Here is a 16,399-nt window from a genome sequence, read left to right as displayed (position 1 = left end):
GTTCCAAAATGGTTTTCAGCTCAGGTGTAAGAATGCAGTCTGTACATATTAAGTGTTAAGTTAAAGATTTTGAGTTTCTAGATATTAAAATGCATTTTAATCTTTGAAAATGGTACATGTACAAAAATAAATGGACATTTTCAAGAAATGTTTCACAATTTGAGGTGTTCAGGTGAAGGAAAAACAGACTGTAACAAGCACTGTCAGAAGATTTTTATTGATTCAAATTAATGTTATGTCTTGGGAGTAATATATGTAAAATATACTCTTTGTAGCAGTGTTATGCCACATTTGCTATTAATGTGTATGAAGAATAATGCACAGCATGCAACTAAACAAAACTGTATTCATCTGTAGTACATTAATACAGAGTGCTGGTGCTGATGGGCATGTGAAGTATGATGGCAGCTAGGAAGTTATTAGGAGATATCTCTGAAATATAGTCCATGCTTTGGCAAAGGCTTAATGGCTTCACTGCCTTCAATGAAATCATAACAAAACCCCCAATCCAAAAAACATTTAGAAATCTGTTATATTCTGTTAAACTCAGGCAATGAAACGGAGAGTTAAGGTTTCCTATTTTCTTTGCTACCCCTTTGTAGTAATCAGTCCTCTTACAGTCACAGCACATTACCCATTTAATAAACCTTCCTAATCCAGCCCTAGTGTCCTGAATGTAATTCATTTGATGCCAAAAATGCTCTTTAATTTCACATTTATGTAAGTTTGTTAGAGTTTATCAGTGGTTTATTGCAAGTCATAATTAGAATAGTGGATTCCAGGTGTTTCTGGAAAGTTGATATCAACACCTTAATGTGCATTCATTTATTTAAAGAAAAAAAAATACAACAAAAATAACCCCATAATGTTATCTTAACTAGCTCTTTTCTTTATGAATCCGATGTTTACTCTGGGAAATACCACATGTTGGAAAGCTATTTTATGTGACTGATGTTCTAATGACTGTTTGTCTTTTTTATGTCCTTCTGAAGATGTGGTTATAACCATTTTTCTCTTTAGGTTCTTTTTTTTCCCCTTCTTTTTCTTTCAGTTTTGCTTTTGTTTCTCATACCACAAATTTGAACTGACAAGAAGACTGTAATAGGACTCCAAAACATACCTTGAACACACATTGTTAAGCAAATTACAATTGCTGATGTCATTTACACGTGTTGCCTTTCAAAGGATGAACATGTTCATTTAATTTGCTTTTTAAATATCCGTAACAGTGTCCCCAAGCATTTTAATAAGACAGAAACAGTTAATTATTGCCAAATAAGGGTACCCAAATATAGTGATCTGCATCTTGCATTTAAATGTCTTTGACAGCACTTCTCCCTTGAAGAGAAAATTGTGTAAATTGCCAGTTATTATATTTTTTAATAAATAAGTCTTGACTCTGTTTCTCTTTTCTTCCCCACCCCTCTGCAATACAGTTCAACAACCGTACTTTCAGTGGGACCATTTCTATTACAGAGTGATTGAGCTCTGATTTACACATCAATTACCCAACTTCATGGAGATTTTCATGCTCCCCTAGCTGACTTCAATGAAGCATAACTGCGTAAGCGCTTTATTTCATCCCAGTTTTTGATAACTCAGACTGATAACTAATCATATTGAAAGACAATGTGCTACGATACAGGAAACAATAAATGCTCCCCTTTGAAACCTCATCCGTTCTTTATATGCTTACTATTCAGGAGCTTATCTCTGCCATCCATTCCCCCACAATCGTTCCTTCCAAATTCATGGTCAGGAAAGGTTTGGGGCTGCACAATACTAAAAACAGGAGAAAACTGATGTAAAAATAACATTTTCTAGGTACTTGGTATGTGTGGGAATAACTAAAAAGAATGAGGAATATGACAAATACTAGCCAAACCCTTAGCTTACATTTCCATAATTCATCCAGGGGTCTCTTGGGCGTTATTTTCTTTGGAGGCTTCCATCTTCTGTATTCTCTATTAAATGGGCTACAGGAATGGCATTGTTTTTAATGCAAATTGTGAAGAGATTTAGGTTACATGGATAGATAACCACTGACCATCTCAAGTGTTTCTCTGCAGAACTGTTGAACATCAAAGTCAGAATATTCTATATTTTAAAATAAATCATTTATCTTGAAGTGCACTGATAGATATGCTCTGTGCAAGATACTCTCAGTAACTATTCATGTTATGAAAAGGAAGACAGCATTAAAGTAAATGTTAAATATGAAAGATACTAAGAACTTGTAAAGCTCTTCTATCATGGCTTGATTTTTCCCTGTCAAGTGGGAAAATTACCAGGACAAAGATGTAAGCTCAGTGGTGATAAACAGAGGAAGAGGAATTTTGCTGTTTTAAGTGTGGTAGTGCTTATATTGTTTATCATTAGTGAAACAAAGACTTCAGATCAGCAGGGAAGATATGTTAAGTTGGCCATATTTCTGCTTAAATATCAGATTTTGAAATTCCTCTCATTTACTTAATACATTTTATGACCTGTGATGAAATTTAAGACCTGAGGCTGCTTTTTCCTTTTTTCTTTTCTTTTTTTTTCCCCCCCCCCCATTTGGAATAAATGCATTAAAATACCAGTGTTTATACTGGGAGAATCTGCATAGATGAAGGAAAGCAGTTTTTCTTCTTTTGTACAGTGCTGTGGTACTCTGCTTTTACATGAAATCAATGGAGTTACGGTGAGATAAAACTGGAGTTATGTACAGGTGAACTCCCATTGTAATGTATTTGTTAGAGGTAGTCTTTCACCCAGTTTGATTGCCAGGTGAAATGCTTTTTGCCTTACTTTTTAAAGGAGAACTGCACAGGTGTGGAAAAGCAAGTATGTGTTTTAAACATGGGGGATATCCTTGTTGACCTGAGTTGGATTTCTCATGTAAGTTAAATACACTCATGAATGGATTTTGATTTGGGATGTTTAATACCTTGTGCAGGCAGGCATATGAGTTGGTTTTCAAGGAAGCCCGATTTCTGAGTTTACTTCTCCAACTTCCTGAGTGCTTGTGGGCAAAGTGAAAACTATGAAGCAACAACCTTGGGAAAGGACTTTCAGTTCTCAAATTTGTATAATTTTATATCCACTGTGTCTTAATTTAGAAGCTCGTGTTTATTTCTTGCTTCCACAAATTACAAACATTTCAGTTTGAGAACGTCTTTCATCATTTAGGCATATCTGATATTTTAAGGGGGGGGTGGAACTAGTGCAGGGAAATGTTTCATTTGATCGTAGTGTGTGTTTTTGTGAATTGAGACATGTTATTGAGAACAGCAACTACTTCTTCCTTAACTTGTGGATAAATGCTGGCTTTTTTGAATGTCATTCATTTATCCTCGTGCATGTATTCTGTCACTGCTATAAAGCCTCTCTGCTCCTGCTTTTTTATTGATTCTTTCCCTATCAGGCTCTTGTTTTGACTGAATCAACAGAACTTCATTCTGTTCTCATTCATGATTTGTCTGCAACATGAGGTGTTTGATCATTTTTCTCTCTTCGACTTTTTCTTAATATCACAGAGACTACTCCTTGAAACTTGTCTGGTCTGACTTCTTTCTTCTGCTCCTTCTTCAGTCTTTCAGGCTCTTTCCTAGTCTTCTGCACTTTGGGAGACTTCGGTGACTTTAGTTAGCACAACTTTGAAAATAAACCCCAAACGCTAGGGCTCAGCCTTTAGCTGGTGCTCTCATTTCATCAGCTTCCCTTTAACTCTTCCCTATAACCTCTTACTTTGTTGCAGTCTGTCCTAAAAGGTTTTTCCTTTTTCCTCCAGATCTTTTGCACCGCATCCTCTCATTTTCACCATAGATGACTGCACTGTACTTTCCAGTGCCCCAAATTTTATTCTCCCTCTAGTTTTCCTTTTTGTAGCCAGCTCTCATCTGACTTTCATCTCGTATCACCAGATCCGCATTTTTAGCTTCCAGTCCAAAACCTACGTGCATGTCTGTTATCTTTTGCCTTGCTACAACCTCCTGCCTCAGCCACCTCCTCCTCTTCTCTGTTCTCCAGGGATTGGGCCAGATTGTCCCTGCAGCCGTTGTGGGCTGCAGTGGGGGTGAAGGTGCAGCTCTGCCGTCCGCACTGACACCCTGCAGGCTCACACTGTGGCCTGAGCACCTGACCTGTCACAGGGCATCAGCTCACCACTGTCCCTTAGGGTGCTGTAGCTGAGAAGAATGACAAATGGATGTATGTTGCTCTGATTGCAAAGCATTAAATACCAAATGCTGTTACTGAAAATGCATTTGCAGCCTGCCCCCAATGTTAACATACCAAAACAACAATACAGTTGTAGTTGCTATTCTTTCTGCCATATGCAGCACACTGGTAATTTGTAGGTTGGTGGTCTCATGTGCTCCTGTACTATTCTTACTGCTCGCCATTCCTGATTTTCTCAGATCTATATACAGACTTGCCCATTCAAATTCAATTATTAATCTAATAAGTGGTAACAAAACAGTCGAGCTCATGTATCCAAACCGCATTGTCATGTAACAGTTGTGTCTAGGGAACTGTCCTCTCGGATATAGTGAATATTGTGACCTACAGCTGTTTTCTTCTAAATCTCTTTTTAAAAAATGTTTACAAAAGTCTGTATTGTGATATCCTGCTCTCCTGGCTTTAGAGGAGTCATAGGAAGTATTTTTCATACTAGTGAGAGAGACTGAACTCTGGTGTTCCTCACAGTATCTGACTATAGTTTTCACTGACACCTTCACCACTAATCACATATCTGTATTTCACAGAACATTAGTTAAGCTGAAAATTAAACATAAGCCGCAGAGATTGCATTGTGGCCACATTAAAAATTTCTGGAGAGCATCCCATTAGATTCTCAGTGCACTGCAGCCTCAAGATCTAATCAGCATCTCTCTTTGAATTACAGCATCTCTCTTAGAATAAATTGTTATCCTAATCTGTGTACAATCTTACAATATTTGACTTCCCATAGCCACAATCAGTGCCATGTCAAGCATTCTCATAGCAAAAGTACATTTGCAGAGAAAGAAGCCAAGTAATGGACCTGACAGGATGAACAACCACTTCCTTTTGCATAGATACTTCCTTTGCTTTGCCATGTGACTCTGCCAGTGGAAAATTTGAAATGCAGAATGCAGCTTTAATTTATTCTCTTTTGTGTTCTCACAAGAGAATATGTGAGATTTGGATTGAAGCAGAGGTAGCAATTTACTTAGGGTTTTGCTTGTGTTGTAACATGGATTCTCACAGTTTTGTAGTCTGTAAGCATAGTTGGGGTCTAGGGCTTGAGGTGTGCCTTTGCACTCACCTCTTGGGTGCCTGAAATAGAAATCTTTCATACACACAATAAAAGAGAAATACCTTCACTATGTTGTGTTGGAAAATACTGTATTTTCAAACTTTTAATGTTAACATTCCAAACACTGTGTTAAGTTACTGCCTTTTAAAGTGATTATGCCACTTTGAGTTATGCCAATGCTGTTTTCATAATTTTTGAATTTGTGGTTTTGTAATGTGTCATAAAGCATATCTTAGTAGTCATAGGGTCTTTGCTGCTTTTTCTCAGATAGGATATGGTATAATGCCTCACTTGGTTTCCTAAATACTTTGCATGCTTGTGACCTTAGCTGGCTTTTAGATAACAAAATTCTGGAACCTCACATGAAGGGTGAGATGTGTTGTGTGCTGTACTCTCTGATCTCTGTGTTCAGTGGCCAGATTCAGTTTGATTTGAATGTGTCCAGGATTTCACCTTGAAACCCCAGGCCAAGGAGGCCATTGGGAAGCTGTAAAATGCAGCTCTAAGTTTCATGAATAATTCTTTCTGAAGTGAATGCTGGCAGTCCTGGGATGGGACTGCTCCCATAGCAAAGATTACTTATGCAGGATATAAAATCTTGCTTAGACTAGATCCGTGAGACTGGGCTTATAACTTCACCATGACCCGATCTTGCTGAACAGTCTATGGGTCAAACTGCCAAAGAAATCTCTGGAAAGATCCCCCATGAGAGGGATAAATACAGTGTGTTCCTACTGCTCCTGGGCTGGATTATTTCTGGGTTAACCCCACCCCTGACTCCAGCAAAGCTGTGGGGAGAGGTGGAATCAGCCTTGGCCTCATCTTTGGGTACCAGTTTGGGAGACAGTTTGCATTCACTTACTCCCATACTTGTGGATTATAATCTTGATTTAGTATATGAAAGGAAGGGATACTCATTCCCCCCTTCACCTTTTAGTGAACAGGTTGCCTGTGATTTACAGTGTTACGTCAGCAATGTGGTCATGTGTAGAATAGTAAAGTGACTGTCCTTACAACAATTTCTCTCCTGTCTCCCTCAGGAATCCCAGAAACAGTACTATACCTTCTGCAGAAATACAGCATTGATTGTAACAGTGTTCTGGAGCTTGCTTTTGGTGTTAGTGATGTCAGTACCTCAGGAGGTGTTATAAACAAGTAAATTAAATAAAACAAAACATGGTGTATTTTCATCCTTCTGATTTGTAGAAGGAAAATGTAGATGGAAATCATTCAGCTCAGCCTATGTAGGTGGCTTTGCATTCAGTTTACAAGCCATAATCAAGCCTTATTCAATCCAAGTCTGAGTGATCTTGAATTGCTTAAACCAATTATTAATTCATATTTTTTATTTAGAAATCTCATTGTGGCATGTCTTTTTTTTTTTCTTTATTTCCCTGTACAAAAACAAATGTATAAGTGTAAAGCTACGTGGAGTCATCAGGCAACAGACATATGCTTTCCTGTGCTCTCCACAGGGCTTGCAGGTTCAAACACAACCTGCCTGAATCATAAGAACTTTAATTGAGTAGATAAAGAGGTCCTCATAATTATAAACTGCAGTAGGTATAACAAGAGGCTAAATACATAGCTGTGGTTTTAATTAGCTGGTGCTTCAAATTAGTAATTGTGGTTTCACTCAGAAATCAGTGACTTTATACACTGTTAAAGCCTCATCACTGTGCAGTTCATTCCTCATTATATCTCTCGGTGTGAAGCTTTCAATACAACATCATGCTGAGCTAAAAAGGCAAAAGTTGTAGATATTTGGTTATCTTCCAAGTGCAGTGGAGCTCTATGGAGATTTAATTCATTCTTGCCAGAGATAGGAGAATTAACTGTTCTTTGTTACAGCTGTAATATGTGTGTTTGTATGTAAGCATCTGTACATACAGGCTGTGTGTTGGATGTGTGCATGTATGGCCAGGATCTATCAGGGAGATAGTGCTTACTGCAGATAACATCAGGGCATGCACCGAATCTGCTATTCAAATTGTCATCTGGAATTCGGGAGCTAATTAACTGACACAAAGCAGAGCCAAAAGCCTTGTAACAAATCAGATGCGGGTTGAAAGCACAGAAGTGTCCCTTAATGCTTGTCACATGAGAGGTTGTCAGTGCAAGTTGAAGTATGCATCTTTTCCTTTCCTCTTTCCTTTACTATTTTTCCCTCTCCTTCAGGGTTTTAATTATATCTCTTCCCTCAGAGGAGCAGGAGGTAGTTTGCAGAGCCAAGAGACCAAAGTACTTCAGTGCTATTCAGGGGAGAAGTGAGTGTGGTCTCTCAGCCTGTCATCTAGGTCTGGCAGGTGCACAAAGTAAGCTGACACACAGATAAGTGCCACTCACCATTGCTACCCTGAGATGCTAGATCCTTTTCTGTGTTTGTGTGTAGAGTTATCTGATACTGGAATCAACCATCCTAAAATCTCTTCCAGCAGCCTGCTGCTACAAAAACACTTCTTAACCCCTCCTTGACATCTACAATGAAGCCGTACATAAATTTTAACAAGAAGTGGGACAGAATTAGGTGGTCTAAATCACACAAGGCTGAACTGGGATGGATGTTTAGTGTAATGGATTTGTAGATGTTGCTGTGCTTCCTTGCCTTCACATTTGCTTTCCCTGCACAGACACATGCTTTGTGGGCACACGTTTGTGTGTTTGTGTGCAGGTGTACAGGTGTTTACAGACTGTTAGTACAAGGATGTCAAAATGTATTTTATTCTTCTGCATAATGCTCTGTTAATTTGTAAACAATATTTGCATTGTTTCATTGAAACACTTTCCAGTGGGCATGTCCTACTGCCCAATTTTGTGTAGTTTTATGGTTCCGTATTTAAATTTGGGAAAATTATTCAGTGGCTGTTTCTTTCAGAATTATCCTCGGGAGTTGCATTATTTCTGATGTTTTGTTGTCATTACTGATAGTAATAAACGTGTAACAAAATTATGGGGAAAATAATGTGTTGTCATTTTTATCTTTCTTCAGTCACTATGAGCAAGACCGGAGTGCACTTAAGAGGAAGGAATGGGAGAGGAGAAACCAGGAAGTCCAGCAAGATGAAGATCTCTTTGCTTCAGGTTTTAACCTCTTTGGGGAACCCTACAAGGTAAATTACATTGTTATGTTCTGCATTTTCAGAATGTCTTATACAAATACAAATAAAGCTTCTCATCACCTCTAAGAAATTGAAGTATTGCATCTGCCTTGGTGCTTACACTCTTGAATACACTGATTATCCAAATCAGCATATGGCACCAGACAAAACTGAATGTGCTGCCCAGGTTGCTTTGGCAGAATGAGGAATTTTGGTTACAGTCCAGCTTAAGATTTCTTTCTCTAAACACACAGCAAAGTCCTGCAGTAGAAGTATGTGCAGCTGATATTTCTACAAGTGGGTTTGTACCTACAAAGCTAGCACTAAGTTATTTTATTTTTGAGAAGAAAATATATCTGAGTTGTTAAAACCAATGTCCTCTCTATAAATAAAGAGTCCATAATCTCTCTTGTGCAATCATAACCATCCAAAGAAGTCTTTTGGGAGACTGAATCTTTGGGGAGCATAACAAGGTTATGAAAGGGACTTTTGTTACAAGTCCTATTCTCTCTAAGGAGCTTTGCTGCCTGAGATTTTCATCACCAAGGGATGTCCCCCTTTATGATTTCTGCTGCTTTGATTTTCAGTAAGACATTCCCTAAAGAATTCATCAGAATGTAAATTTCCATATCTCTTTCTCCTCCCAATCAGTGACATCCATTGAAAGCCTACCACTTCATCTTTCCATTTTACATTGTTAGCAGCTGTAAGGGAGGATGAGGGCTCTTTGAAAATCACCCAAAAAGGAGGAGAAAAGACTGTCATTATTATCAAATGGTGTCTAATAATTGTAGACCACAAAACTGTGACGGATGCACTCGACTTCAGGCTGTACTTTGGTTCAGGCTGGCTGAGGAGCAACAGGCCTTTCTTCCTTGGCGTGAACTTGCCAGCTGGAAAGCCCCTGGCTCATGTTCAAGGAAGTGAAGGTATCTTGACAGGTATTTTAAAAGGTGGTTTTGAAACCCAAAAGCGGAAGATAACCAAAGTACAGAACAAGATATCAAAGCTAAAGTGAAGACATCCATCTTGTCTATTCTATTGATTAGCAGCCAACTACTTTACCCTGTAAATACTGCCACCAGGATGGGCCCAATTTGGTCTCTCCCTGAAGTGCAGCTGGACTGCGCCCCAGGTGGCCCTCTGCTTGAGCAGGGATGCTTCTCAGGGGTAAAGAGTCCTTCCTTACCCAAGGCAGAAAGATCCCTTACCCGTGACAGATAGTTGGTAAGTGATTGATACCATGATAAATTAATTCTGTGGAACATTACCAGTCCATGTAGCTAATCAATATTATTGTAAATAATATTGTATGGATAATTCCATTAGACTAATGCAAGTGGTCATTTGGATTTCAGGAAGTAGACCAGTATGCAAAACGGTGCAAAATTTTGTGTCAAGAACTAAAATCATACACCACCAATATCTATTGTATAATAAGCATGACAGTATCTGATTTTAGATCTGGTTAGTGTGTATGTATTTACACCAAGTGTACACAGAGCATGTGTTGGTTTTTTTCTTTCAAAAATTGAAGCACTAAAAAGCAAAAATTTATCCAATTATCCTGGTGGTCTTTCTGGGCAATTCTCTTTTAATTGCTTTTCACCTACTTGGCAGAGAAGTTTGTAAACTTTGTGTGATTAAGCAAAACATAATACATTACCTCCATAAAAAAAGCATTATAATTATAAATTGTGAAAGATAAAAATTGAGAGGAAATTGCATGCAAAAGTAGTTAAATAGCTAGTAGTTAAATCTGTCTTAAATTTGAAAAAACAGGTAGAAGCAAAACTGAATAGGAAAGCTAGGTCTTGCCTACACTTTACACTATGAGGAAAAAAGGGATAAAGTGATAGACCACTATTTCCTTTTTAAGTTCTGCATTGCTAAGACCCAGCCACAGTATAGTTTCCTAGGCACTAATAAAAGCTGAATCTAACTCTTAGTGGATATGTAGTGATTTGTATTCTTAAATAAGTGCAAAACTAAATTTAGGGTTTTGTTTGCATTTATTCTAAAACAAAATGAAGAGACCCTGACATGAGAACAAATATCCTGCACGTGCAGTTTGAATTTCTTCTCTGTTTTGAGACGAACAGATGTTTCTGTGTTCATGAGACTCGAGGCCTTGTGCGCACAAGAAGCTGAACTTGTTTCTTCTGGTCACACTCAGGGGGAGCAGAGTGAGGTAAAACACTGCCCAGCAAAGTGTTTTGGCCTGTGATGGGCACAAGGTCCCCATCCTCACTGGGCTGGCTCTGCTAATGAGCGTCAGCTCTCGGTACAGCTGGTACATTTCTGAAAGATCTGGGGGCATGAGCTAGCATGGAGACTGCAGTGACAAAGAAAAGGTTGGGAATAGCAGGTCTCAGGAAATCGGAAACATCTCTTTTTCTTTCTTTTATTCCCAGACCTACTGTCCTTACTTGTTTATCATTTCTTCCTCATTTGCTTCAGCAGTATCCAGAGGAGGGACTGTCAGGGTAGGGAATACCACCACTGCTGTTACTGAAGTTTTAAAGACTGAATAATTGGCAGCTGTTTGAAGATTGCACTAAGGTTGGGGATATTAAAAGTTATACATAGACAGGAGCTCAGATTTTCTCATGGAGCCTACTGCCATTGTGTATCATGAGATGTGTGGAGTATCTGCCTTCATGTGTCATTTCTCTGCTCTAGCCTAGCTGTTACAGCCTCTTTCTTTCCCTCTGTCAAATAAAACATAGGTGTTCATTACAGTTTTGGACAAATGTGTGTTTCTACATTGATTCTTTGTAGTTTATGTATGTGTGCACTTACATGAAAAGAGATACTTATTTCTGTGGGTGTATAAAATATATTTTTCCATGCTTGTTAAAAGATAAACATCTTCTTTTGAAGCTCCACTGTCTCATGTAGGAAAACAACACCTTTGACAAAGCGATGACATCCAGCATTATTTTGGGAAGGTCAGGCAGCAAGGGCTGTGTTGCTCTTTAATGCATGTGGGTTGCAGGTCCTGCCTTCAAACCCTGGTGCAACCTGCTCATGCTTGATTTTGCAGAAGGGATCAGAGAAGGGCCTGCAGTGTAACAGCCACAGACATTTGAAAAAGCGATGTTGGAGTTTTCCTGAGAGAAACTAACTTTACTACTGAATTGTTGATATCTTTTAATATTTTGAATTAGTTAAGAGTTTCAGAGATGAGTATTTTAAAAGAAAACAGTAGGAGTATTTTTGCTACTTTTCAAAGCAATTGCCTCAGAGGAGTTCAACTTAAGAAAGAGAACCCAGTGGGCATCATTTCCATTGCGGAGCCTTTGGTGAACATTAAATCGTTTCTCTTTTTCAGGTAAAGCCCCTCCATGCTTTTCAAGCTTAGCATAAAAAAGATCTCAGCTTCTAATCTGTGGAGGTTAGTTTAACTATGAGGCATAAGGAAGTGAATGAATTATGAAACCTCAAGTTTCACACAAATTTTCACAAAACACTTGTAAATGGGGCCTATAAGTTTGAGTGCTTTAGTTCTTTTCTTTGAAAAACTATAATGCAATAGCTAGCTAGCAAATTAGTCTTCCAGTAGGATTCTATTACAGATAGCTTTTGAAAGAAATAGAAGCAAATGCAGGAAGATGTGCATTTCCTAAATTAACAGAAGCCTAGAATGAGGGGGAATGCTACTAGCCATGAGTCATAAACCAGGCATATAATTTATGCCTTGGAATACTGAAAATGCTGCATTTCCTTGATAGCAACAAAATTGTGATTCAGCATGCTGTTCAAAAAATAAGATGTACAGCGGTTTTCTTTAAGAAATCATCCAATTATCTGGAATATGAAGGTAGAAATTGTCCCCAGTCTGGAAGTAACAAAGAGCAAGCAGAAATTATGACTGGATTTTGTGTTTCTCTTGCTGGTATCCAGGCTTGTCAAGAATTCTGTGCTTCTCGTGAAAGCCCTGAATTTGTTGTGGAAATAAAGTAAAAACATTAATGTTATGCCTTATGTCTTAAATGCAGATAGAACAGTGCACTACATGCCTGAGCTCATTCAGGTTGTAATGCCCAAGTCTGGTCTTAGTTGTGTGTGCTCTAGTTTTATTTAAGCATAAGCCAAATTACCATTCATAATGGTTTTTTTGCTTTGCAGTCTGGTCCAGAGGCTGCTGAAAAGGGTAATTATCCTTCCATTGACTTCAATAGCCATTGGATATGAGCTTTAGTGTACTTAAAATACACTAAGGGTGTTTAAAATAATTTAATCTCCATGGTTTTCAGTAAATATATTTTTATTAATGTTCCCAGTAAAAGACTATGAATAATAATACCTAACATTTATACAATGTCTTTTATCCCCAGGATGTGAACATTAGGCATAAAAAAGAGTTAATATCAAGCAAGGTTATATTTATCATCATGTGACATGTAAAAGAAAATAAGTTGAGAGAATTAGGTACCTCCAACATAAAATTATAGAAAAGATTTACTTTCAAATTAAAATATTTTCTCTGTGAGGATCTAGACAAGCCATATAGTGTGCTGGGATGCTGGTGTTACAGTGATGATTTGTTGTCAGTACCTTTTTTTTTTTTTTTTTTTTTTAACTTGTGCGTTCTGGAAAGTAAGCTAAATGCACCCTGGAAGTGCAGCTGAACCACAGAGGTGAAGGTTGGTGGTCAGGCTCTTTTTGATAATGTTATTTCCCATGTTCTATCCCATAAGGAGTTAAAGTGTTTGGGCAAGGAGGAAACAGAACAAGTATGTAAGTGTTTAGACTTCGAATCATAATTCCTGCTGGGCCCTTAAGCACAATGGAATCTCCTTGTTTTAAATTTGGGGGTTGAACAGAGAGAGCCTGGTTTTGGCTGCTGCCCAAACAGCTCATTGTGCAACTCAGTTGAAGGAGACTGCTCATATACAAAGAGCTTATTCTTGGCTTAGCTAGAATATAATTTTTGCCACTAAAATGACCAACCTAGGGACTTAGTTAGTGAACAAAAGTGATTCGTGGTTCTCCACAACTGGGATTATTAACTGTGTCACTTAGGAGCACAGGCAAAATGTATAGAGACGGGAACAACATTGAACAGTTAATTTTTAAATCACTGCCTCAGTGCAGTGCTAATATATGTTACAATCCCTGAGAATGAGCAAAAGGAAATTTGCATTTATTATCTTCTTTTTTTTTAACATTTTTTATGGCATGTTCAGTACTCTTCTCATCCTCTGACTAGTTCAGCAGTGGGTAATATAAGTAGATATTTCAGGAGAAATCCATGCATGAATTTTTTTCATCACTCAGACTTCTCCTTAATACTTGAGGAAAATGGGATCGGGGCCCAGTAGCATCCCTCACCAAGGACTGTGACGCTCTCTAACCAAGCACAAGCTCATAATGCTAATTTTCCCTGTCTTTATGGCATGATGTTAAGGCGCCATTGGACTGTGGCACTCTTTGTTTTATTGAGTGAAAAAACACCTCCAAACAGAAGTAGAGCTGGCTGTATCATGACATAACTTTGTCATTTAATTCCAGATTGTGGAAACGAACCATCTGCTTGAACAGGAACTGTAGTTTGGCTGTTTTTATCCTTTGAGTCTTGTAAAGCTGTAAGCATGGGGAATAAGATGTTTTAGTTCTCTGCTGGTCATTTCAGTGGAACAGAAAGGTCAGTAGGAAGGCTGGTGTTTTGGGTCTCTGTGGGGTGAGTTAGAATAGGAAGAGAAAGGAAATCAGCTGTGTATTAATTATAGCTTCCAGCTTATTTGTCCTGCTTTTTACAAGTGAAAGGGAAAAGGAAAAAGAAACTTCATGCTTCAAAAGGAAAAGTATAATAGCAGTGAAACAAAGATGAGTCAGTATTTATTTAATAATTACTGGAAATCAAAGAAAATCAGGATTAAGAAATACAACCAGCCTACAGACAGCGGAAGAGTCCCGATGCTTAAGAATGTGGCAATCATGTCTGTTTATGTTCTATGAGAAAACATTTTTGTATGATCTTTTACTTGAACCTATCATTGCGTTTGGTAGAAGCTTTTTCTTCTCTGGATTCAGATGGTAGATACTTCAGGTCAAACTGTACTTTCTGTGGAAAAGTAATTGAAGTAAAACTGGAGTGAAGAGTTTGGTGCTCTTACAGACTACCCAGCTTCTATTTATGACTGTGGGTCAAGGGGCTGATAGAGCAATAACATACTTACATCAACTTGTCTGATTGCAATTCAAATGTTCAGTAGCCAGTAATTGTACGTTCTCGTTTTGCACGATATGAAATGTAAAAGCCCAACATCTCAGACGTAAACCCAGCTTATTTTGCGCCTAACATCCATAACTGATGCAATTTAAACACTTCTCTGAGAGCATATTTAAGAAAATGGGAAGCAGTAGACAAGTGTTACTGATGCAAGCCTGTTTCAAGAGGTTCTTTGAACACAGTTATTGATAGGTTTGTCTTACATAACATATGCAAAATGTAATTGAAATTTAATTAAATGTCAGCATGACACCATTAAACAGCTAACATTTGCCATCTTCTAAGACAACTATTCTGAGCAGTAACTTGTAAATCAGGAATTTACTCACGCTTTTCTTGTCTTTTTTTTTTTTTTTTTTTTTTTTTTTTTTTTTTTTGATATTTTAGACAAATAAAGGCGATGCCCTTGCAAACCGTGTCCAGAACACATTGGGAAATTATGATGAGATGAAGGATCTGTTAACCAACCACTCCAACCAGAGCCACCTTGTAGGAATCCCAAAGAATTCTGTCCCACAGACACCCATTGACAAAAATGAACAGAACTTTTTCCCAGAACCGAGAAACAGGATGATCCCATCTCATCAGATCAGCGGTAACACATCAACATCAATGCCTCCGCCTTCTTCATTGTCATCTAATTCTACTTTGCTACACAGTCACCAGAGCAGCAGGAAGTCGAGGACAGACTGGTCACGCAGTGGTCACAACTCCAGTGGGGCCCAGCCAAGCCAATCCAGTGGTCAGCAGAGTCGGACAAAGCACAGCTCTTCTCATGACCAGTCACAGGGCAGGTATGAAGATCTCTATAATTGCCAGAGTGAGCAGCATAAAAGTGGGGGAACTGAGGAAGCAAATCCTATGGCAACATCTTCACATTCAAGGAGGCACACTCATGCAAAGTCAGCACCTGGAGAACACACTTACAAAGAAAACAGTCATTCGAAGTCACCCACAGAGCTTGAGTTTGTAGGCCATGGTCCGGGATCTCCACTTCCTTCCACTTCTTTGTTAACTGCAAACAATGGTCTTTCGACTCAGAATTTCCCACCAGGACTTCACTGTAAAAACAGCATGGTCCAGCAAAAGCCTACAGCTTATGTCAGGCCTATGGACGGTCAGGACCAGGTACCCAATGACTCACCTGAACTGAAACCCCCAATAGAAATTGAGAGTGGATATGGAAATCAGTCCTTTGGAACACTGCTGGAAGGAAAAGTGAACACACCTAGTTCGAAGAACAAAGTACCAAAGCTCAACATTCCTCCTGTTAGTGAAGTAAGTGGTTTAAAATATCTTCTCTCTAGTACTGCTTGAGTATTACATTCACTAAATATTTTTCTCTGGAAATACGCAGTTGCATTCCCTGGAATTACAGTGTAAAACATTCCTTCTTCTAGAATGTGCATGACTTCTTTCGGCAGTTTGTTGTGATAGTCCCAGTAGCGATATTTAAAGTAGTTTTTAAAGCACAGTTTGGAACACTAACATTTCTGGTTTATGATTAATATTAAAAGGCTAGATCTCTGTTGGGTGTAATATATGTATACCAGCTATACTGGTTCTGGACAGGGAACTCTTAATATCTCAGTTCATCTGCAATTTTCACTCTTGAATTCTCAGTTAGGAGGTAGTTTGATAGACAGATTGCTGTTTTAAACTCTAAGAAAAAATGGCAGTGTTCAAATTTCAGTGGTACTAAACCGTCCTGCCAGTAAGGAGTTTATTTGCAGAGTTTGCTAAATTCTTTTTTTTTTTCTTTTTATTGGAATTAATGTGACT

General features: G+C 38.3%; 1 protein-coding gene across 7 annotated transcripts in view; it reads left to right on the top strand.

Moving 5' to 3' along the window:
• AFF2 (AF4/FMR2 family member 2) overlaps positions 1-16,399 on the top strand; it is a 336,350-nt gene that overhangs the window by 77,190 nt on the left and 242,761 nt on the right. For all 7 annotated transcript variants that reach the window (XM_048318426.1, XM_048318425.1, XM_048318424.1 and 4 more), the window contains exons 2-3: positions 8,271-8,391; positions 15,005-15,895. In XM_048318426.1, coding sequence (XP_048174383.1) covers positions 8,271-8,391; positions 15,005-15,895 — 1,012 coding nt within the window. The remainder of the gene's footprint in view (positions 1-8,270; positions 8,392-15,004; positions 15,896-16,399) is intronic.

This window comes from Corvus hawaiiensis, chromosome 14 (assembly GCF_020740725.1).
Source record: "Corvus hawaiiensis isolate bCorHaw1 chromosome 14, bCorHaw1.pri.cur, whole genome shotgun sequence".
NCBI lineage: Eukaryota > Metazoa > Chordata > Aves > Passeriformes > Corvidae > Corvus > Corvus hawaiiensis.
The sequence above is the reverse complement of the archived record's forward strand: the minus strand, read 5'-3'. Positions and strand labels throughout refer to the sequence as shown.